General features: G+C 37.4%; 1 protein-coding gene across 1 annotated transcript in view; it reads right to left on the bottom strand.

Moving 5' to 3' along the window:
* PIP4P2 (phosphatidylinositol-4,5-bisphosphate 4-phosphatase 2) overlaps window positions 1–24,352 on the bottom strand; it is a 40,036-nt gene extending 15,684 nt beyond the window's left edge. Inside the window, exons 1-2 of the mRNA XM_007517360.3 lie at window positions 24,092–24,352; window positions 1,204–1,352 (exon numbers count right to left, since the gene is read on the bottom strand). Of these exons, the coding sequence (XP_007517422.1) occupies window positions 1,204–1,352; window positions 24,092–24,197 (255 nt within the window). The 5' untranslated portion in view covers window positions 24,198–24,352. The remainder of the gene's footprint in view (window positions 1–1,203; window positions 1,353–24,091) is intronic.
* Window positions 24,353–25,362: the final 1,010 nt, after the last annotated feature.

Raw genomic sequence — 25,362 nt, 5'->3', positions numbered from 1 at the left:
GTACACAAAATCTATTGATTGTGTTTCAGTCCATCATTTCTACTAAGGCTATTGGCTAAACCCATAACTTTGAGATTTATAGTCTGTTCTCTTTATTTTCAAATGTACCTATGAAGCTTTAAATCTTCTTTTATTTTTTTTTTCTTATTCATTAAAGAACAAAAGCTGTGGGTGGAGGTACAAGTGAATAAATGAACCCTAATATCAAATCTAAGGAAATCTTTAAGGCACTGTTGTTTTAATTGTTATTTATGTCTAACTCCTATTTGCATGCTAACTCTAAAAAGAGTACTGAGGAGTCAGTGCTAATTAGAAGTGTAATTAAGTGTTCAACTTTGAAAGAAAATAATGGGTTGTGGTGTTATAAGTTATTTTTACAATAAACCCTTTGCCAAGTAATGTCCCTTAGAGAAAAAAAATTACAATAAAACATATTGCTTCACAACATGGTTTTATTATATGACCTTCCTATAAAATATATGAGGCCCTATATCCATGTTTAATGCTCTTAGAATCATTGACTGACTTTTTTAAAAAGGAAAGAAATAGCAAGAATTAATATTTAATTATAGATTTTGAGAGACTGAATTTTTTATTTAAGCCCAACATGAATAAAAACCCATTTAAGCAGTTTACATGATTCATTACTTGACATTGTAAATAAATAAAGTATATTGTATTTTCCCAATATTCAGCTAAAAAAATGTTCCCTTGAAATTTTTAAACATTTCACTAAATCTAGTATAGGAAATAAAATACCAAATTATTTATAAACACCCTGGCACAGATACCAGTAATAACTGCTTAATCACAAAAGCCCAGAAAAACAAAGCTGACATCCTACAGATATAAAACAATTCAAATGATTTTTCATTAGTATAGAGTGAATATTAATATATTTTCATTTTAGTGAAAATCAGAATGGATTTGGAACGACCCTGAAGATTATTATAAATAACTTTCTATGACTCATCTCATCTTAGAAAATAAATGTTCAACAGACATTATATTTAAATTTACCATGAAACTCTTGTAAGGAAATTAGCTTTCAATATGACAAAAGAGAAACTAAGAAAAAGAAGGGATGAAAAATATCACAATATTCAGTCTACATCTACTCTGAAGTAACATTATTAGAGAATTTTTTTAGAGGGGAGGTATCAGATAACAATTCTGCTTTTGTTAATGGAAGTATTCACTTACTGTAGCTTCATTGCACACTGTGCACTTAACCACATGCTGGTGAAGTTTGCCATCCAAATTGATCAGCGATTGGCACACGCGGCAATTTACTGAGCGAAGACCACCGGCATCTAGATTGGCAATGGCTGTATATGGAGGTGGGAGTTCCGCTGAAAAGTTATGAGTCACTGAATCAGTCTCAGAGATATAAAAGCTGACTTGAGCAAACAGTTAACAGAAGTAAAGTAGAAACTACCAATTTTTTTCCGCTATTCTTTTATTTATGAATTTACTTATGTAGTGCCTGGGAATGAACCCAGGGCTTCACATATAATCTTATGCCATCAAGCCACCATCTAGGTCCAATTTTATTATATATCTCGTCAAGTGAAAGTAGGGGAAGAAAGATAGTGAACAAAGAAGGGGTACCATAGCAATGAATGCTCCACCACTCATGGAGATTCATGATGCTCCCATGTGGTAAAGGGAATGAACACAGGGCTTCATGCATGGTAAGATATAGGCTTTACCCATCTCCTGAAACTATGAAGAATAATGCTTAGTGCCGGTAAAACTCAAATCATGCCCATCTAGGTCTACCCCAATGACTAAGCTCCTTTTTATAACCCATATTTAAAATATCCACTCATTTCTATGTGTAAATTCACAGACCTTGTAATAGAAATGTGTTGACTTGTACATAATGTAAAAATCTTACACTAATGATCCAACTACCTGTGTAGAAAGTCAAAGGGAACAAAGTTTCTAAATTGCTTAACTATACACATAAATTGTATAGTTGCCATTCTCTGTTTATACTAGAACCAGTAAAATGATTGTTAGCTATCACAAAAACAAGAGAGTTTCAGTGGCCTTTATAAGATATTAAAGAAAAGAGAGAGAGAGAGAGAGAGAGAGAGACAGCGAGCCTAGGGAAACAACCTGTCAAAAAAGGGACAAAGCTAATTAGAATGGAACCAAACGAATTTCAATCACAAACAAAAATTACCAGTATTCAACCTCAAATTTTCACTGAATTTTTAAAATCTAATAAAGGACTTGTGTATAAAATAATCTAATGTCTAGAATAAGGGAAGAAATGGACAAGTAAAGCAAAATGTTGATAATTGATAAACATAATGACTTAGAGTCTTATTTTGTTCTAAATAGATGTGTGTTTGAAAATGCCTAGAAAACAAAGATTCGCACTGTGTTCTCAAAGTCTTAATTGGTTGATTCATTCATTAATTAAGTAAAGTATGGTTGCCCTGCTTCAAAATTGTGATAATTTAACAACAATGAACATTTGTTAGACAGCTTGTGATAAAGAACCAAGACACACTTCCAGGAAGGATTTCAAAGGAGATTGATTGCAGGACCCTGTTCTGTAGCCATCTCAGTTAGAGAACTTCTAGGGGCCCTACTGTCCTAGGACATCTGGACAGAGCTCCTCCACCATCTAGTTGAGCCCCACAAAAGGGAACTGGTATTTCAACTGACTTCTGTGGAACTATAAAATGCAATCACAGCAACAAGCCATAAAAAGCTATTTTTTGCAACACTTTTTTTTTTCCTATCCACTGGATTAGATGCTGAACTCTGTGATGTCAAAATGCATTCAAACATACTACACTATATAGTTTAAAATCCACATATCACCGTCATCCTTAGATTTTATTGTGTATGTGTTTTTCAAATGATAAGCAACAAATGTCATTCATTTAAATGATTCATAAAATATGCATCAGTCAAGGTCGTAAAAGAGACTACTATGTAATGACAATATAAGCACATTTCTTAAAGGCTTATGCCAGATTACAGCCAAATGCTGAACTCCAAAAGAAGTTATCTATGTCTTAAAATATAAAAACAGCTTTAATTCCTTAGAATAATTTGAGTCAATTCAGAGTGGCCTGTAATGTATTAAACAAAAAGATAAGGGGCCAGTGGACACCTATTTGAGTACACATGTTACAACACACATGAACCTGGATTCAAGCCCCCAGACCTCACTTGTAGAGGGAAGCTTCATGAGTTCTGAAGCAGTGCTGCAGGTGTCTCTCTTTCTATCTCTCCCTTACATCTAAATCTACTAAGAAAAATAAACAGAATATTTTAAAAAGCAAAAGATAAGAATAGATTAAAGGAACAGTGAATCTTTATCCCCTCGCAATTGGCAAAATACTTTATCAGATCTCAATAAAGAAGTCACTATTAGGGAAAGAAGGAAAGGGAAGGGAAGAAGAAGGAAAGAAAGAAAGGTCTGTGACAAAAATGTCTGAATCTATTCTTTTGGTGACTTGAGGAAGGGAAAATAATAGAAAGTGAAGATTAGAAGTCTAAATTGAGAGAGACAATAAGCTCTATGAAGCCAGTCATGTCTGACTTATTCAGAACTAATTCAACTTGTCATAGTATCTAATCCACAGTATATCACTAAATATTTATTGAATGAGTGGACACATCCATGGATGAGTGAATGAGCAAAGCACTGAAATTTATTTGATGCATCTATTTCTCTTAGGAGGCAAAATTAAATGTATTACTGACATTCTTTTTTCACAGGAACTGAGGTTCTAGCAGGAGGTTGCAATTTGATAAAATGTTCTCTTCTGTAGAGAATACCCTCTCCAAATCATGCACTCTGAGAAATAAGGTAGTCAGGGGAAACATGCCTGGCTCACCAGATTGATAAACTCAATCCAAAAGATCAATAGAATGACAGATGTGACAGCCTAATTGTCCCACTGAATAGTGCTTTCAAGTCTATCATCTCCATTTCCTGTCCATTACTCAGCATTAAGCTGATTTATCAATAGATACATTTCTTGTATTTTTATTCCAAGGAAACCTTCACCTAAAACTCCATCTCCTCTTGTAAAGGATTTGCAATTTCAGAAATTTATTTTACAGTTCATAGTCCTACAGTAATTAGCAACTTAAATTGTTCATTGTGTCTCTTTTCATTCTGTATAGTCAAGGGATCAGTACCATCATATGTCTTCCCTGAATAAAAAAAATCCGCTGTAATCACAGAACTCAGGATCACTGAATAAGAAGAGTCACAGAAATTCTTCATTTGGGAAATGAATAAATGTGCTTTATTCTTCAGGGGGAGGAACAGAGTTAGAGCCTTATCGTGCTCAATTTCCCCACTCTGGTCCACATATTTCATTCAGAAAGAGAGGGAGGGAGAGAGAAAGGGAGGAGAGACAACCCAATACCAAGTTTTCCCCAGTACTATGCTACCTTCCATGTGACACCAGGGCTAAAACTAATCCATGCATAGTGAGACAAAACATCCTACCCAGTAAACTGTCTTTCTAGCCAATGTCTACCATTTAAGTAACAGCAATTTTTTTAAAAAAATTTTTATCATCTTTATTTATTAGAGACAGCCAGAAATCTAGAGGGAAGGGGGTGAGAGAGAGGAAGAGAGATAGAGAGACATCTGCAGCCCTGCTTCACCACTCGCAAAGCTTTCCCCCTGCAGGTGGGGACCAGGGGCTTGAACCTGGGTCCTTGCACACTGTAACATGTGTGCTCAACCAGGTGCGCCACCGCCCGGCCCCAAGTAATATCAATTTTATTTATCAAATTTGTCTAAATTAAAACTCTATTTTAGGCCTTGCCCAGGAATAGTATTATGCTAGAGTTAAACAGTGTGTTGATTCTCTTGCTTTTTCTTTCCTCTCATCCTATCTCTCATCTCTCATAATAAATAATATATATATATATATATATATCCCTTTTCATCCTTGTGAGTGGTATTTGTTAGAGCAATAATCCTCAATCCTGGAAAATGCCCTCAATATTCTTTTTTTTTTCACCGTGTCCCCATCTATATCCCCACCCCTATAGATGACCACTCTAGTTCTCTCACAGTCTTAGATATAGGTTGACATTTTGTTTTCTCATATTTCTGTACTCAATTCTCCATATTCTGCATGAGTGAAGCCATTCTATAGTTGTCCTTCACCTCCTTACTTGCTTCACTAAGCAAGATTTTCACCAATTCCATCCACTTTATCCCAAAGGACATAATAGAACAATACTCTGTTGGGTATATGTCCCATAACTTTTTAATCCAGTCATCTGTCAAAGGGCATTTTCATCCACGGGAGTGGTGTATGCTAGAACAATAGTCCTCAATCCTGGAAAATGCCCTCAACATTCCAGCATTATACAAATTATAAATTCAAACAGTTCTAAAGAAGATATAGTCTAATTTCATCATTTGACAAAAGAGAAAGCTGAAGCCCAAAGAATGTAAACTTTGATTAGAATTTCATGTAGGTTTTTAGCAAAGTCACAGGCTGCCTTCCATCCTCTAGGTCTCTCTGTAATAACATCTACCTCTCTCAATGAAGAATAATTTAATACAGGGGAGACAGGGATTCTGTAGAAGCACTCAGACAAGCACCAGATATAGTTAAAGGGGATTAGGAGGAGAAGAAGACGAAAAATCAAACAAACAAACCAAACAAAAAACCAGGGGGGAATAATGAAAAAAGAATCAGTTTATGAAAATAAAGACATCCATAATGGTCTTTCTAAATCACTCAAAAGAAATCTCTACTCCTCTGTAAACATACAAGTAATTGAATTACATTCTCCCATCAAAAAACAGTAGCCTAACTAATCTTACTTAATGTCAAACAGCTCCTCCATCCTTCTAATTCTTTTTAGTACATCAATCCAAAGTTCACTTTTTTCCATATATAGTCTCCAGTACCTTAAAGGTTAGGATTGCTTTGATTTGCTTTCATCTCTTTCTCACTTATTCCTTTAAAAGTCTCTTTGATGGCAATATAATTCAGTTTAATTCACTTACTTCATGAATATAATTTTAAGCATATATATATATATATACATATATATTATTCCATAAGATAAAGAGAGAGATAGAGACCAGATATCAGAGTGATCTTTGATATATGTGGTACCAGGGATTGAATGTGGAGTGTCAGGCATGCAAGTCTTGTATGCTGCCAGCTGAACCATTTCCTGGATGTGCATTAGCACACAATGTAAATTTACTCCTTTCATGTTCATGATTAGTATGTACCAAAAGTGAAAAATGACATGAGATTGAGAGCTATTTTAGGATACTATACACAAGTGATGTGTGAAGTTTCAATCTGTAAAGAAAACACTGGCATTTCTCTGCCTTGAGGCCTTTGTGGAAAGTGTAGCTGAGAGAAAATGAAATTGGCTACTATGGCAGGGCATGTCTGCCTCACTTCTTCATTCCTGCCTCAGCTTCTTCATTCCAACTCTTAAGGAGGAAGGGTCATAAAGAAGTCTATGGAACTTCTACCAAATGCAATTCCACAGCCTTGGAAATGGCTATAAAGATGATGTCACTGACAAAGACTGAAAAATCTAGAATTGGTGACAGCAAAAAGCCTTCATTCTAGTTTGTTTGCTACTTTGGACTGCTACTCTAGACAATCAGTTTGGGTGTGTGTATGGGTCGGGTGTTTGTTTTTGACCAATGGTTATCGACAAAGCTCATTGCCTGTATGACTCCAGCACTTTCATCAGTCATTCTCTCTCTCTCTCTCTCTCCCTCCATCTCTTTCTCTCTCTCCTCTCTCTCTCTGTCTCCTTTTCTTTCTCTGGTTCAAGCTTCCAGTCCCAACCTGCAAGAGGGAAGCTTCACAATCAGGGAAGCAGTGCTGCAGGTCTCTCTCTCCTCCTCTTTCCCTCCCTCCCTCTTTCTATCCCCCATTCTCAATTTCTCTCTTTTCAATGAATAAAAAATAATAAAATTTAAATAAATAAAAATATTTGAGCATCAATGCTGTACCAGGCAATATACTAAATGCATGCCAGAGAAACCAAAGAGAAGAAGCTTGCTCCTAGTGCTCAGAGTTTAATGAGAATGTAGACAGGTAGTTAACATACTAATAAAATTTAGTGTGGTAAGACCTCTGGCATTTACACAGGGGACTTTAGAAGCACAGAAGAGGGTATCTAAATTAGACTAAGACAAGGTGTACATAGAGGGTGAGGAATAGGGGAGAGGGGAGGTAGAATGGGAACACATGGAACATAGTACTCAACAGACAAGGTGACCTAAAATCAATGTATTAACTGGGTTAAACAAAAGACAAAACTCCCTCACAGTCTATTTTTCAGGCACTGTTTTTCAGAAGCAGTAAATATATTACAACTGCCTGTCAGGAAAAACCGGCAAGCAGAAACTCACTTAGACACTCCCCCTCCAGATAGTCAGAAGAGTCTAAAATGTACAGAAGCACATCATAATTCATGAAACCAGATGTGCTCTTTTTCTCCTGAGATACAACTCCTGCTTTTTTTTTTCTCAAGGTCTCAATCCTATTTGTCCAAAAACCCTTCTCTGTATTTAAAAAAAAAGACAAAATAGACATGTTAAGCCCCTCCTCAACCTGCATTTATACATGCTATAGAACAATGAGACAGAAAAGTAGATCTGACCATTATTCCTCTTGCCTCCATTATACTGTGGGCTGCAATGGTTTTTCACTTGTGAAAGTTGGCATGGCAATCATTTGGCTTTCTGGGGCACCTGGCAACAGTACCACATTCTGCTTCACTAGCACTATTTACTATTCTCTGAGTACTGCAACCTTTCTGTATGCATACTTACTATTAACTCCTTTCTCCAAATAGCAGCTCTAGAAAATACAGCTCTGCCTTATCAATTGTGGTTGCAATTCTGGCTTAGAACAATATCAATTTATATTTTAGTGCCTCCATACTGTTTGTTGGAGCTCACATGGATCTACAGTAGACAGAGTTTGAGGTAACATCAAATCAGGCATTCAAATACTGAATCTGCGTAAGTTTACTGTCTCTCCTTCCTATAGTGATCTCAGGTATATTGGTTGCATTTTTTTAAGTTACATAACTGGAAACACTGTCAAGAAAAGCCCAATTACCAATACCTGAATGATAAAAGCTGTTCCTTTTATTTGCTTCTCCTCTAAAAATTTTCTCTAAATCAATATCTCTACCTTGTTTTAATAATGCAGCACACCTGGAAAGCTGGTACATTTTTCAAATATGAATAGTTAGTGATTTATGTGTTCTCTTACCCTAACCACTGCTGTGCCTACTTAGATGTTAGAAAGGCAAATATTAAGACATGATATACATGAAATATGCTTCATTCCATTCTTAGTTTGTTATTACAATATTGCTTCAAAAAAACCAGACAGACATTCATTTTTAGTACAGAAAAACAAATGTTTCTAGGACCAAAAAAATGCATAATCTATACTTATGACAACAGTAATTCAAAAGAGCATATCATGTTCATATCTGCATTATTCGCAATAGCCAAAATTTGGAGCAACGTAAATGCCCATAGTAAATGCTTATATAAGACCTTAACAGACCTATGGTGGTTATCACTAGGATTGTAGGGGGACAGAACTTTGGTGGTGAAGAGTGGTTTGGAACTATACCCCTATCATTTATCTTTGTCAGGAATGTCAAATGTAAAAATTAGTAAGATATATAATTTAAAATGTTGATAAACATACATCTTTCAGTAACAGTGATTAGAAAAAATACATACAATGATGTGGACCTTAAATGCATATAATGCTAAATGTGGGTTTTAATTTTATAACTACATGGGAGAAAAGGGCCTTGAAAAACAGGCAGAGTTTGAATATTAGGAAATATCCCTTTCCTATTCATACACCTGCGAGAAGTATAAGTAAATCTTCATTTAGAAAAGTTTAATAATTTATATCATTAAATTATAAAATAATAATTGATAGTGTTAAATTATACCAGTATTTGTCAGTATGGTCTTAGGGACAAACACATACAAAGTGATATGCTTTTCATGTCAAAAAAAATTTTAGGGGGTCAGGTGGTAGTGAAGCGGGTTAAGTGCACATGGTGCAAAGTGCAAGGACTGACAGACATAAAGATCCCAGTTCGAGACCCTAGCTCCCCACTTGTACCGGGGTCACTTCAAAAGCAGTGAAGCAGGTCTGCAGGAATCTTTCTCTTCCCCTCTTTATCTTCCTCTCCTCTCTCGATTTCTATCTGTCCTATCCAACAACAACAACAACAGCAATAATAATAACAATAACAAGGGCAACAAAATGGGAAAAAAATGGCCTTCAGGAGTGGTAGATTCATAGTGCAGCCTCCGAGCCCCAGCGATGACCCTGGAGGCATTGGACAAAATCAAATATAACAGAATGTAATAAGTTCAACAGCAAGGATCCAGTTGAACTAGAGATATGGGGGTATAGATTTAAAAAATTGGATCGCTAAAATATTCAGAGTAGGAGTCAGGTGACAGTTCTTCTGGTAGATTAAACACTTTACCAAGCACCACATGGGAGCACCATACATGTTACCAACAGAATTTCTATGAACAAAAGAACAGTGGATAGAGGACGTATCAGATATTAAACTGATAAGAACTGACTAAGAAGATCTGAAAGGGAAACTAAAAGCAGGACCTGATCAAATTGTAAGTAGGGCACCAAAGTAAAAACCCAGTGGTGAGGGGTAGGCATGTAGCTTCCTGGGCCAGTGGGGGGTGGGAGTGGGCAGGAGGGATGGGTCACAGTCCTTTGGTGGTGGGAATGGTGTTTATGTACACTCCTAGCAAAATGTAGACATATAAATCAGTAGCTAATTAATATGAGAGGGGGAAAACAATTGTATGTCTCAAAGTTTCTCAAAAGACAAACTGAATCTTTTTAATATATAGGCTATGTATTTGATATGCGGACTCTCTCAAAAGCCTAGACCAAGTAGATTAGAAGCTTCCAATAGCACAGCTATATACAAGATGCTGGGTACTGTCCAGCAAACCATAACAAAGGGACTTTTCAAAGTCAACCCAATTAACAAATAATGTGATGATAATATTAACTATTGATTGTCTTTTTGAACCCTAAGACAGCAGGAACCTCACATCTTCACTATAGAGCCCCTACTTCCCCCAGTCCTGGAACCCTTGGATAGGGCCCACTTTCCCGTATGCATCTCCCAATCCAAACCAAATAACATTGCATCTGCCGATCACAACCTAACCAAAGCAACGATTGCTACCTCAACATGCTTCACCTCAGAATGTATCCAGAGACTTCACGTGTGGAATGACAACCCTTTAGCTTCATTACTCGGGTGAGACCTTTCCTTTAATAGTACACTCTAATTTCATCTCAGGTAGTTCACTTTCCAACAAAGTTCCATAACCTAGATATATACCAGTTTCTGTGAGAGAGAGCTTATGTGCACACGTATCCATAAACTACTGCAAAATATATACCTGAAAGCAGGACTACACTAGAGTTTGCAGTGAGTACCTCCCTAACACTTCCTCTCCACTATTCCAAGCTTGGGATCCATGATTGCTCAACAAATTGTTTGGCTTCATATGTTAACTCTCTTTTCAATCACCAGGTTCCAGATGCCACAAGGATGCTGGCTAGGCTTCCCTGGATTGAAGACCCCACCAATGTGTCCTGGAGCTCAGCTTCCCCAGAGTCACACCCTACTAGGGAGAGAGAGAGGCAGACTGGGGGTATGGACCGACCAGTCAACGCCCATGTTCAGCGGGGAAGCAATTACAGAAGCCAGACCTTCTACCTTCTGCAACCCTCAACGACCCTGGGTCCATGCTCCCAGAGGGATAGAGAATGGGAAAGCTACCATGGGAGGGGGTGGGTTATGGGGATTGGGTGTTGGGAATTGTGTGGAGTTGTACCCCTCCTACCTTATGCTTTTGTTCACTAATCCTTTCTTAAATAAAAAATTAAAAAAAAAAAGAACAGTGGAGCAGTGATATGGTATATCACTTTGTCTATAACACTTCCTCTCTATCTGAAATTAAAAGAAAAAAAAAACTTCTAGAAGCAATGAAACTACACGTGTTCAAAATCCTACCAGGCAAAATAACAAAACAAAAAAATGTCATTAAATGTTCAGGGTACTAATGGAAGATAAACACTACAAAAATAAATAATATAATGTGACCAAAGTGATAATGATGTTTTTTTAATTTTTAACATTTTTTTTATCAGAGCACTGCTCAGCTCTGGCTTATGGTGGTGCAGAGGACTGAATCTGGGACTTTGGAGCCTCGGGCATGAGATTCTCATGCTCTCTACCCCTGCTGCAATAATTTTTTTTATGACACATTAAAATTTTAACAATATTTTGCATGGCTCAAAAAACAAAGCAATGTAGAAAAAATCATGCTCAGAATTATAAATCTAACTCCTGTACCCATCCACACCATGTCCTACTTCAGAGCTTTCCACTTAACTATATATATTTTTTCAAGGTATTATAATTTTATTTACTACTTACTGTTTGATATGACAGAGAGCATTGAGAGGGAGGGAGGGAGAGAAGGAGTGTGGATGTGAGGGAGGAGAGAAAGGAGAAAGAGAGAGAGAGAGTAAGAGAGAGACACCACTGCAGGGGACCTGGAGCTTAAACTGGGTCCTTGTACATTGTAACATGTGCACTCAACCAAGTGTGCCAACACTTGGCCCCTACTATATCATTTTATGATTCTTTCTAGTGTTCCTTTAGCCTAATATAGGTAGTATACATACATGTATATTATTTCCTCCATCTGTTTTTAAAATTATTTATTTATTTACTCACGAAAAGGACAGGTGGAGATAGAGAAAGAACTAGACATCACTCTAGCACATGTGCTGCTGGGGATTGAACTCAGGACCTCATGGTTGAAAATCCAATGCTTTATCCACCACGCCACCTCCTGGACCATTCTTTTTTTTTTTTTTTTACAGAAAAGAAATTATGCTTTGCAATTGCTTTTTTTCTTTTTCTTTCTCTCTCCCTTTCTTTTTTTTTTAATTTTTATTTATAAAAAGGTAACACCGACAAAAAGCACAGGGTAAGAGGTGTGCAGCTCCACACAGTTCCCACCACCTGAAGTCCATATCCCATCCCCTCCCCTGATAGCTTTCCTATTCTTTATCCCTCTGGGAGTTTCGACCCAGGGTCATTATGGAGTGCAGAAGGTTGAAGACCTGGCTTCTGTATTTGCTTCCCCGCTGAACATGGGTGTTGACAGGCCGAGCCATACTCCTATTCTGTCTCTCTCCCTAGTGGGGCAGAGCTCCAGGAAAGTGGGGCTCCAGGACATATTGGTGTGGTTGTCTGCCCAGGGGAGTCTGGTTGGTATCATCTTAGCATCTGGAACCTGGTGGCTGAAAAAAGAGTTAACATATAAAGCCAAACAAATTGCTGACTAATCATGGACCTAAAGGCTGGAATAGTTCAGATGATGAGTTGGGAGGTCTCCGTTTTGCAGATAGTTAGTCGGCCTATTTTAGTTCTATTCCAAAGGGCCCATGACTATACTAGATTTTTTTTTCCCTGATCCTGACACCTGATATGCAGGTGGCTGCAAGTTATTATCTGGGGTGCGACCGCTTTTTATATAGTTCTTTTCAGTTACCAGTATCTAATGGCAACCTTCTTTCTTCCTTTTTTTTTTTTAATGGCATCTTTCTATAGTGTTATATAGTTCCTTCATTTCTTTTTTTTTAATTTTTTTTCCTCATTTATTTTCTAGCTGCATTGTGCTCCAGTTTACAGTTAAATCATGACTTGTGGGATTATACAGCACAGCCACAAATTCTTTTCCCATTCAGGGGAAAAGTCTATATACCAGATTGTTTATAACTGCTTTTACCAACGGAAGATGGTAGAAGTTAACACTGAATTTAACTTTTGAGACCGGATTATAAAATACCATATATATGACTTCCACTTAGGTCATCTTGAATTCAGGAATGTCTAACAGTTTTTAAAATGTTATTTGTTCTCATTAGGACCTGGTAGCAAATCCAAACACTTTTTTGTTGAACATTACAGAGAATTCTACAGAGAGAACCAGAAAAGTATCCCTGTATATTTATAAAACTTCTTACTTATAAATGTTTAAAAAATATCAGTCTAGGAGTGGGTAAAGTGTTAGACTCTTAAGCAAGAGGCCCTAAGTTCAAACCCTGGCATCATGTGTGCTAGATTGATGTTATTTTTCTTTCCCTCATTAGTAAATATTATTTTTTAAGTGACACAATAAAATTAAAAATATAATTTTCTGAGCCAACAGACAGTTTACCCAGCAGGGTACATATCTTATCATGTATGAAGCCCTGGGTTCAAACCCTGATTTTTTATGGGAACTCCATGAATAGTGAGGTGGTGGAGCAGTGCTATGGTATCTTTCTGTCTATCTGTCTGTCTCTCTGTCTGTATACCTATTTAATCTTTCTCTATGTATGAAATAATAAAAAGAATAAAAAAAAATACCATCCAGAGAACAGTAGTATATTGCCCAAGCACAAAGCCCCCGCATAAAAAAACATACAAACAAACAAGCACCGTTGTTTTAGTTGCTAGAATCCACACAGCTCAATAGAAATTAATGTTTATCAGGAAAATTTCCTATGGTCTAAGATTAATAAAACACTGGTGTCTGACAAAGGATTCTCTTTTTAAATGTACTTACTATCATTATATGTATTGTTTCTACTCTGTATGATATATCTTAGTACCTTGTTTAACTCTGAAACTACAAAATTTCATCTTTAATGTACTTTCCCCAAATTCTCTCAGTAGAAATCTCCTATTTAAATGCTCAATCAGTAGGAGTCTTTCATACATTATTTTAAAATTCATATTATGAATGCTATATATCCTTTTATTTTTTCTTTCTATTTTATTTGATAGGACAGAGAAATTGAGAAGTGAGGGAGAGAAAAGGAGAGTGAAAGTTAGACAACTGCAGACCTGCTTCACTGCTTGTGAAGCGTCCCCCCTGACAGTGGGGAGTGGGGAATCTCACCCAGCTTCTTACTCAAGGTAATGTGTGTAACAACCAAGTGCACCACCTCCCAGCCCCACAGCCTTTAATATCTCAATAAGGCAAAAACGAAAGGAAGAAATATTTCTCATTGTCTTGAGAAATACCTGTTATGAATAAAATATCTGAACTAGTCATGCAGAACATCAAATTCAGTGTAAGAATAAATACTGCATGTTCGTTAGTTTCTATTGTTTAAAATAAGCCACGTAAGGCCCCTTAGTGTTCAATATACTATCTCTTCAATTTTCTTTTTTTAATAATTTTTAATCTTTATTTATTAGATAGAGACAGCCAGAAATGAAGAGGGAAAGGGGCAACAGAGGGGAGAGAGACAGAGAGACACCTGCAGCACTGCTTCACCACTTGTGAAGCTTTCCCCCTGCAGGTGGGGAATGGGGACTCGAACCTGGGTCCTTGCACACTGTAACATGTGTGCTCAACCAGGCATGCCATGCCACCACCCAGCACTCTTCAGTTTTTAATGGGTGCTGGAAGAAAGAGGAATTTAAGTGAAAGAGAGAGATCAAAAATAAAAAGAATGAGTTAAGAAAAGACAATAGCCATCTATATTTTTAAAATAAACATAAATTATCCTTGGTGTATCCAGATTCTTTACAAAGTACAATTGTGTCACAAGACATAAAAGCAAAGGAGCATAATGTACCAGTCTTTCTAAGGCGAAAAATTGAGCTCCAGGAATTTTAAGTAACGAAAACATCAAAAAGAATGGGTTCCTTATTAACAGTTATTGAAGGGATGCCCTGCCTAGATAATTCAATATGTCTTCATCCTTTGAAAAATGAAACACTAAACAGCTAAGTAAAAATTGTATTCAGAGTTGTCTGCTTGTCCCCAAACTGGAAGATTAGGGTTTCCATTTGGATCATTTCCCATATAGTTGCTTATTGTCCTCAGAGTTATGAACACCCATGCTATTAATACTCCTTTCTAACATTTTTACTCCATCTGGCTAGCATCTGTACTCATCTGCTAAATCTTACAAGAGTTAAGAAGAATGCTCTACCTTAATGGTTTGACATTCCTTAAAAAGAGTTTATAGAGTTCTTGGAAATATATAGAAAGTTGAAAGCGGGGGAGTTGGGCAGTAGTGCAGCGGGTTAAGCGCACATGGCGCAAAGTGCAAGGACCTGTGTAAGGGTCCTGGTTCAAGCCCCCGACTCCCCACCTGCAGGGGAGTCACTTCACAGGTGGTGAAGCAGGTCTGCAGGTATCTATCTTTCTCTCCCCCTCTCTGTCTTCTCCTCCTCTCTCCATTTCTCTCTGCCCTATCCAACAATGATGACATCAGTAACAACAACAATAATAACTACAACAACAACAACAAAAACAAGGGCAACAAAAAAAAGGGAGAATAAATAAATATTTTTTAAAAAGCTTTAAAAAAAAAGAAAGTTGAAAGCGTCACTTCCAATCAAAAGAATGTACTGTCACTTGTTTAATAAGTAAATGCTAGATGATATTTACTCTTCAGCCCCAAGATTTCCTCAGACTCCAGACTTGTACATCCAATTGCCTTAGTGTAACAGTACTTCAAATTCAACTTGTCTAAAATAGAAAAACCAATCTCCACTTCCCCATTCCTTCCCCATACCTGTTTCTCCTTCCAGAAAGCATATTTTAGATGAAGAAGAACAAGCACAACCAAGTTCCTAAGAAAAGCCTGAAGAATTTTAATACTTTTCTTTCTTTTCTTTTTTAATTTTTTATCACTCCATCAGAAAATCGTGACATCACACTACCCCATTACCCATCCTACCTTACTAAATAATCAATTCTCCTTTGAACAGTTAGGTTGATCTCCTTAAAAAGTTAAATAAATGGCAGAAATAACTTACCTTGTCGAGTGAACATTTTGCCATGCTCAACCTGGTTTGAGGCCCAGTACCACGTGGGAACACCATTCACAGCACATGTGGAATCACCATAAATAATGGAGCAGTGCTGTGGTGTCTCTCCTCTCTATCTCTCTTCTCCTCAGTCTTTCTCTGTCCAAAGTTAAAAGGGAAAATGTGTCTGCCAGGAGCAGTGGGATCCCTCAGGGAAGAGACCCTAGTAGGCAATAAAACGTAAAGTCAAACACTTTATATCTAGGGTTGGAAAGGTACTGCAGTGATTGCATACCAAATTCTCATGCCTGGAGCACCAGAGGTCCCAGGTTCAAGGCTTAGCACCATCACATGTCAGTGCTAAGCAGTGCGCTGGTCTCTTGTGAAAATACATATGCACATACATATATATATATATATATATATATGTATAATACTTATTTATTTATTTATTCATTTTAAATTATGTCTTGCCTTTTCTTCAATACCTCTATGGCTTCCTATTTATTCTCATAATACAATCTCATCTGACAATGGCCCAGAAAGCAATCCTAGTCTTCCCTAGTCTAATCCTTCAGCCTTATTCTTACACTTTCCATAAGTTCTAACCCATTGTCTTCCTTGTTTTAAAAACAGTATAGTTTATACATACTGTTCTTGTTTCCTGGTATACTCTGTTCCTAAGTCTTCCCTGTACTGATTTCAAGTCGCATTTAGGTCTTAGTAATTGTCATCTCGGTTGAAATATAGTTTTCCCAGACATATCATCTAAAAATCTCTACACAGTCATTCACTATCCTCATCCACTGCTTCAAATTCTTCATTCTGAAATAATAATGCTTTCTGTATCAAAAGATACTGGAATGAAAGCTTCCGGCCATCTGCAACATTATAATAGGCACTCAAATATTTGAAAGGATGGATGAATGAATGAAACGTATCTTGATTAATTTTTTAAAGATACTGGGCAGAGCAAGAAGGAAATGAAGGCTTTATAAAGTAGAACAAAAGAATTGTGGAATTTGATGCCTCCAAATGTAATTGGAAATGGGTTTACCACAATGCTGGAAAACTGGGAACAGACATACATCACCAATGTTTGGATTCTATTTTCCCTTCATAAGGGATGTGAGTTCAGGGGACAGATTGTGATTCAAGAAAGTTTAAAGGTTTTTCCTTAAATGTAGCATTAGTTTTTGCAGAACACAAAATCAAGTTTCAGCAAGATCTTTTTACTTAGTATCACAGGAAGTGTACCTACTTATTAGGGTCACCAGGGAGCTGCTTTCAAATATTCTCTGTTTAGTTCTGCTCATTGTAACAACCTGCTTTTCATTGGTTTCCAGAATCCTTGGCAAATAAAGTGAGAATTTAATGTAATCTTACAGTGAGTTGTGCAAGTGGGGTGGGTTTTAGTCTGTATCATCTCTTTCTGACAACCATAAATTCTGCAATAACGCAGAGGTTCATGAATTTAAAAGACTACTCAAATATATTCAAGGAATCTAAGTGCAATGGACTAAAAGTGTGTCCCAGGTCAAAATTACACATTGAAATCTTAGCCCCCAAGGCATTAGGAAGTAGGACTTTTGGTAGATGGAATTCTTGTGAATTGGATTAAAAAGGATTCCAGAGAGCACTGCTATTCTGTTTTTACAATGTGTAGATACAATGAGAAATCTAAAAACTGGATGAGAATTCTCAGAGGACATCATATCTGCTGGCAGTCTCTTAAAACATGAGAAATAAATGTTTGCTGATTAAAGTATGGTATTCTGTAGCCAGTTTTGAATAAGACACTTGGTAAAACTATGATCCAGTAGTTATAGAAATATTAGAATTAGTAGAACATAGCTTTAAGTGAAGTCAAACTTTGTTGCACTTCATAATATGGCACCATTTCTAACTTTATATTTTCCTAGGAGAACATTAAGGAATCACAAAAAAAAAAATATCTAATTTCTAAGCAAAAAATACAAGAGTATATATATTTGATAAAAAGCATCTCTCAAATCAAAGGGTTGCTGAAGATATGCCCTTGTGTAATTTTAAATTTACATGTTTTCATTATTTATCTATTTTGTTTTTTTTCATCACTGGGGTTCACTGCTCTAATGTAACTTTTTATGATAGAGGGAGACAGACACTGAGGTGCAAGGAAGAGAGAGAAACCACAGTATTGGGGCTTCCTTTAATGAAGTGGGGATCAGACTCGAAATTGGAGCAAGCAAATGGCACAGTAGTGCACTATCCAAATGATCTATTTTGTTGACTTAATTGCACATTTTAAAAGAGTGAAATGGGGGCTCGGTGGTGGCACATCCAATAGAGTGCTCACATTACCATATTCAAGGTCCAGTCCCCACATGCACAGCAGAAGCTTGTAGAGAGATGAAGTAGTGCTACAGGTGTCTCTCTCTCCCTCTTTATCTTCTCGTACACTCTCAATTTCTTTTTTTTCTTTTTTTTATTTAAGAAAGGAGACATTAACAAAACAAAACCATAGAATAAGAGGGGTACAATTCCGCACAATTCCCATAACCCGATCTCCATATCCCATCCCCTCCCCTGATAGCCTTCCCATTCTCTATCTCTCTGGGAGTATGGAACCAGGGTCATTGTGGGTTGCAGAGGGTCTCTGCAACACTCTCAATTTCTGTCTCTATCAACAAAATAAAATAAATAATTAACTAAATATAAGGGAAGAAATGGTTTCCAGGAGTGGTTGATTTGTCATGCATTCACAGAGCCCCAATGATACCCCATGTGGCAATAAAAAACAATAAAAAGTGAAAAATTAAATGAAAATATGTTCTATTGTTTCACAGAAAATCTAATTGTATTTCAGAGTAAAGGAATAGTGATCTTTTCAATATAGTTGAGTAATGTCAAGGTAATTTTACAATTAAAATAATTGTACATAGGCGCTCGGAGGTGGCTCACCCAGTTAAACATACATATCACTATGCTCAAGGCCTCAGGTTTGACACCCTGCTCCCCACCTACAGCTGGGTTGCTTCACCAATTTTGAATCAGGTCTGCAGGTGTCTATCTTTCTCTCTCTCTCTCTCTCTCCCTATTTCTCCATAACCTCTCAATTTCTTCTGTCCTGTTGAATAAAACAGAAAAAGAAAGAAAAAAAGAAGGGGGTTGGGAGGAAGTAACAAGGAAGGAAGGGTGGGGCCACCAGGAGCAGTGGTTTGTAGTACAGACATGGGTAACCCTGGAGGCTAATAAAAATAATAATAGCAACAATAATACATTTGTTGGAAATGAATACTTTATTTTAGAAGAATCTGACTATATAGACCACCCTTGCTAAGGTTAGTGATGAACTTTATGGTACTAAGATAAGAAGGCATATTTTAGTTCTTATCTATCTGCTCTTTCTTTCAACTTTTGGCATATTTGATCACTCCTTTTTTTCTTAAAGTATTTTCTTCCTCTGACTGATATTATTTTCTCCTGGCTACCCTCCTACCTTTCAGGAAACTACTTATCAGTACTTTTGTAAGCTATTTTTTTCCCCTACCAGTAATCAAAATGTGGGAATGTCTCAAAGTCTTGTCTTAGACATCCTCCACTTCTTATTTACTTTTTCTCCCTAAGTAGTCTCATATGGAACTTCTCAAATATTTTCACATTTTGATATATAGAGAAAATGATGATGGAGGTAGATAACATAATGGTTATGCAAAGAGACTCTTATGCTTGAGGCTCTAAAGTTCCAGGTTCAATCCCCCACATCACCATAAACCAGAGCTAAACAATGCTCAGGTAATAAAAATAATAATAAAAATAAAATAAGAAAGTGATAATATGTGTATACCAACTCAGAATGATAGGCCATGTACCTGAAGACTTCTGCTGGTTCCAGGACTGAGGATAATCAATATCTTAACACATTTATGTTCCATCTCAGCATATCCTGCATCACATTGGTTGGACACTGGGAAGTTTGGAATCAATATCCAAGAAGTTAGCTATCACCAGTGTACAACGTATATATTTTTATATTTTCAGTTTTGGACTCATTTCTTAATCCTATACCTACAGACCCAGTTATGTATCTAAAATTTATTCTGGATATTAGAAATCATAGTAAGTCTATCTGAAACTAAGTTCATAATCTGTGTTCACCACCCTCCACCAAAAAAAGAAACTGTCTTCTGTACTATGTGCTCTTAACCCAGTGTGCCACTGCCTGGCCCCCATAAGCTGTCTTCTTTTGGTGTTCTCTATATCATGTAAGCCAGGGTTGGGAAACCATTTCCTGCCAAGGGCTGTTTGGATATTTATAACATCATTCGTGGGGCATACAGAAATACCAATATAAAACTTAGCACTTATTACTGCTATTAAAAAAGCTCCTAGATTTATTATATTCTGAGTCCCACCTGTAGTTGCCTTGGCAGAGCCAAATCAATTGATTTACGACCCACAGGCTAGATGTCTTCCATCCCTGATGTAGGTAATCATGCCAATTTATAGATGCCAGAATTCTAGGGAATATCCTTCCATCCTCTCTCTGTCTCTCTCTCTCTCTCTCTCTCTCTCTCTCTCTCTCTCTCTCTCTCTCTCTCCTAGCTTTAATCTATCATTAAGCCCTCTTTAATTTACTTCTTTAACATCATCTCATCTCTCCATTTCTAGTAACACTTGAGTCCAAACTATCATAAAATTTGATCTGATTTGCTTGACTTACTACACTGGCCATTCAAGTCATCTATCTTCATCTACCATAGGCCCCTTCTAATTCACTCTCTAATAACAATAATAGTAGGTAAGACAAATAGCAAGGGGTGGATAAAATATTTGCTAGTTATAGCTCTGAACTTCTGCTTAAAAAAAAAAGCCTGGTGGCCTGGTACATGGTACCAGGTACATGTCACATAGGTACATGCAGGACTTGTTTGTGTGTGGTCCCAAATTTAGTATCTGACACTGCATATACCAGAGTGATCCTATGGTTCTTCCTCTCTTTTACCTCTTATTCATTAGTAAATAATTAAAATATATATTTATTTATTTTATAAAAGAAGATAGAGCAAGATCAGAGCACTGTTCAGCTCTGGCTTATGGCAGTGGTGGAGATTAAACCTGGGACCTCAGAAAAATAAATGTCTTTTTAAGTCTGAATAGGGGCTATGGTGGAGTCATGTGTGTGGCCCAAGTTCAAACCCTGGTACCACATGGTAGTACCATCATACTATGGGGAGCTCCAGTGCTATGGTGTCTCTCCTCTCTCTCTGAAGCAAAAAAGAATAAAACAGCATGAGTGATGAGTGGTGAAATCACACATTTGTAGCCTCAGTGTCATTAAATAAATAAATAATAAAATACAAGTCTGGGAAATTATAGATGGTATTGTAAAACAGTTTGTGATTAAAAAATGAATTCTATTTATTTACTTATTATTTATTTTGGATAGCGACTGAGAGTAACTGAAGAAAAAGTAGAAGACAGAAATAGAGCACTGTTTAACCACTTAGAAAGCTCTTCTACTGAAGATGGGGACCAAGGCCTTGAACTAGTGTCCTTATACATTGTAGCATGTACATTCTACCAGGTGTACCACTGCCCCACCCCTAGAAAAATAAAATTCTATTTCTGGTCTTCTGAGTTCCAAGTTTCAGTTTTATTTCTTGTTAACTATTGAAAGCATTCCATCTAGAGGGTTGGGTGGTAGTGCAACGGGTTAAGCGCACATGGCAAAAAGCACAAGGACCAGCGTAAGGATCCCAGTTCAAGCCCCAGGCTCCCTACCTTCAGGGGAGTCGCTTCATAGGCAGTGAAGCAGATGTGCAGGTGTCTTTCTTACCCTCTCTCTGTCTTCCCCTCCTCTCTCCATTTCTCTCTGTCCTACTGAATAACAACAGCAAAGAGCAGTTGATTCGTAAGGCAGGTACAGATCCCCAGCCATAACCCTGGAAGTTAAAAAAAAAAAAAATCCCATCTAGTGATGGAATGTTTCTTATAATCTGAAACAGTTAAGCCATGGGCTGGAATGAGAGCATAATGGTTATGTAAAAGGCATTCATGGCTGAGGCTCAGAGATTTCAGGTTCAATTCCAAGCAACACCATATGACAGAATTGAGTCAAAAGTGCTCTATATTCTCTCTCTCTCTCTCTCTCTCTCTCTCTCTCTCTCCCTCAAAATAAATAAATAAAATATTTAAAATGATATATAAATAATTCAGCGCCATGTTAACTTTTACTTTCTTCACTATAACTGGGCTCCCTGAAGTCATGGGTTTGGTCAGTCTTGTTCAACAAGAGTCATCTACCAATGATTTACTGAACATAACCACAAAGATGCTTATTTATAATTTGTTAATGTATCAAAATACAAATAAAATATCATTATTTTATTCCTTGGTATTAAGTTATACCATATATCACTGAATTTCTCTAGTTACTAAGTGTTTTCTGGAATAAAGTTTTTTTCCCCTATAACTGAACTGGAACTTGTATCATAACATGAAGTTTGAGGATTCTTATCAGATTAAATGAAAGTTTGACAACTGTAAAGTATTCTACAAGCAGGCTGATGAGTATTAACATTTTTTGGTGAATAATCTAGCCACCAATTGACTAAATATACAAAAACATGTAAGAAAGGATATGACCATTTCTGTCTCTTGATAAATTGGCATATTTTGTCTTCAAGGGGAGACTCAATACAGTAAAAACATTCACTGACAAGTTTGTAAACCTATTCTGTCTTATAATCTTGTAAACCATTATTAAATCATTAATAAAAATGGGGAAAAATAGGTCCTATTCTGGACCATACCATTTATATAACAACAAAATATTGATGCCAAATCTTCCTATTAAAGAAAATTCGTCCACTTGGGTTCTTTTGACACAAGTTTAATGCTGAACTATGGAGATGACTTGTGGGGTTTCTGTGGGTGAGTGAGTATATGCACCTCATTTCTCAACTCATTGATAGCACTGAATTATTCACAGCTAAACATCTTTTGTCCTGCTTCTAGTTAAGTGTGGATTAAGATCTAGATTGCTGCTCTTCAAGTTATAGAGTGTTGAATGGAAATTTTAAATACTAGACAAGTTCAACCTGCTCTACGGCTACTCTGATTCCAGATTGGGTAAAACATTGCATTATAAGAAACATGATCCACTCGTATTTTCAAGAGCATTAAGTTTTGCTTGCCTGGGCTTTTAAACTCCCCTCACCTTCAGTTCAAATGAGAAAGAGAGAGAGAGGGAGATGCACTTAAGCTACATTTGCAAGCACTATATTTGACTGATCTTTTCATGATTCTAAGCGGTTTTTGTAAGTCTTCCATTTTCTACAACTTCTGACCCCACCTTACTTCAGCTAAAGCATTTAAAGATAGGTCTTTGGATAAACTGAATAGTTTGGTAAATAGGTCCCTCCCTTCTTTCTTCAGGTACTCCTCACTTTGCCTTCAAATCTTTTTTATTATTTTCTTTTAAGAAAAAAAAACAGAAATATGTGTAGAATTGGGTTACTTTTTTATAAACTAATTTCTATCTCATCCAGAATGCATCAAAAAATACCCTGTCTTCCTTCTATTCCTCTTCACTCACATCTAAAGCTAGCACACACTCCTTCCAAGTAAGAGTAGCAAGGACAGGGATTTCAGACAGGAATATTGATTAACTCTATTTCTTTTAGTAAGGCAATTCCCTGATTAAAGACTGCACTGGTGAGAGAATAGTAGGAGATGCATATTTTTCAAGGACAGAAGTCAAGGAGAGCAGTAGGCCAGGTTTCTCAGCAACCTGCAAAGGTTTATCAATGACTGGAAGATCTGCACCATCTCCCAGCTGCACTGCCCCAAAACAGTGAAGCCCAGCATGGGAAATTCAAGTTCCATCTTGTACCCTCTGGGTAAGAAGTGATGAAACACACCACACACCACCACCACCACACCAGTGGGTCAACGGAGTGAACACACACACACACACACACACACACACACACACACACACCTCTGCCAGTCCACACCCACACCACACCAAAAGCCCTGCAGTGAAGCTTTCAAACAGACTCTTTCTGCTTTTGGAAAACAGTCATAACCCTCTCTTCCCAGCCCAAGTAACACAGTCCTCCTGTATACTAGAGCTCTTGGTCCTTTACATTCTAGGCTTTTCTTTGCTAAATCAAAAGGCCTAAGCAGGTCTTACCTCGAGGACTGCTTTCTTGCAAGTATGGTGGGGCGGTGGGAGTGACATTTCCCGAATGGGATCCTGACAGCAGAGGAGAGCATTCGTCCAACCCATCAGCAGCCATGACTGCAGCAGAGGCCGTGCTGCGGCGGTGGGGTCCTGGTAGGCTGAGCCTGGGGTTGCGGCTCTGGCTCTGGCTCTGGCTCCCGGGGAGGTGGAGGCTAGTGCCGCTACTGCTGCAGCTGCTGCTGCCCCAGCCACCGCCTCCGGGAGCGCCCAGGATGTGTCACAAGGCAGAGGGCTGGGGGAGGGGGAGAGTGCGGAATTGGAGGCGGGGCTGGGAAAGGCCTTGGGAGCAGGACTGGGAGATGGGAGGAGGAAGGGAAAGAAAGAGTTGAGAGAGGGATGAAGGGGGTGGACAGTGGGGATTGGGAAGGAGGAGCAGGGGCCAGGGAACATTATTGGGCAGTTTGGGATGTGCAGAGAATAGACGATGTGAAATAACCTAAAAAGGGGTGGGGGAGAGCGGGAGAAAGGGTCACAGCTCTTCCTGTTCTTCTTCTACTATTTTTCTTTTCTTTTCTTTCCTTTTCTTTCCTTTCCTTTTTTCCTTTTCCTTTCTTATTTCCCTAATTAAGGAGAAGGGTAGGGGACATCCTGAAAGGCGTTAAGAGGGAAAAGTCTGTGGCTTGATAACAAACTGCACCCAACACAGAAACACTCTTTGCTCTAAAACTTCGCCGCAATGATAGGAGGAAAACCTATCTCCTAGAGTTATCAGTTCTTGACCAAGGGAATGGTTAGGGTTGCTTCTTTTGTTATGAAATCCTTTTCACCATCTGTTGTCAAAGAGGAAGACGATTTTTGTGGTGGCATTCATGCTTTTCCTTGTTAAATTTTTTTAACCTGTTTGGCACTCCAGTAACTGTACTGTAATGAACTTATGTGGTGTGTTTCCTTTCACAGTTTCGCTTTACAGAATATATTACCATTTTAGTTTTGTTAGTACACTAGAATGTCCCGGACACATATAAAAATGTGAAGGCTATGAACAATGTAAGACAATTTATATCTTAATATCTGTCATATGACAGCATAAAAATATGGTCCCTGACTTACTTTTTATGTTTAGTTTATTTTATGTTGAATTAGTCTGCCTAAATGGTTTACATGAATACAAAATAAAAAATTAAAGTTTTGAACATGTGCAGATAAAAAATGCAATTGACTAGTCATGATTTCAACTATATATATATATATATATATACTTTTTTCTGCAATGAGTTTTT

The sequence above is a fragment of the Erinaceus europaeus genome, chromosome 1, assembly GCF_950295315.1.
Source record: "Erinaceus europaeus chromosome 1, mEriEur2.1, whole genome shotgun sequence".
NCBI lineage: Eukaryota > Metazoa > Chordata > Mammalia > Eulipotyphla > Erinaceidae > Erinaceus > Erinaceus europaeus.
This window is presented reverse-complemented; position numbering and strand designations above follow the sequence as displayed.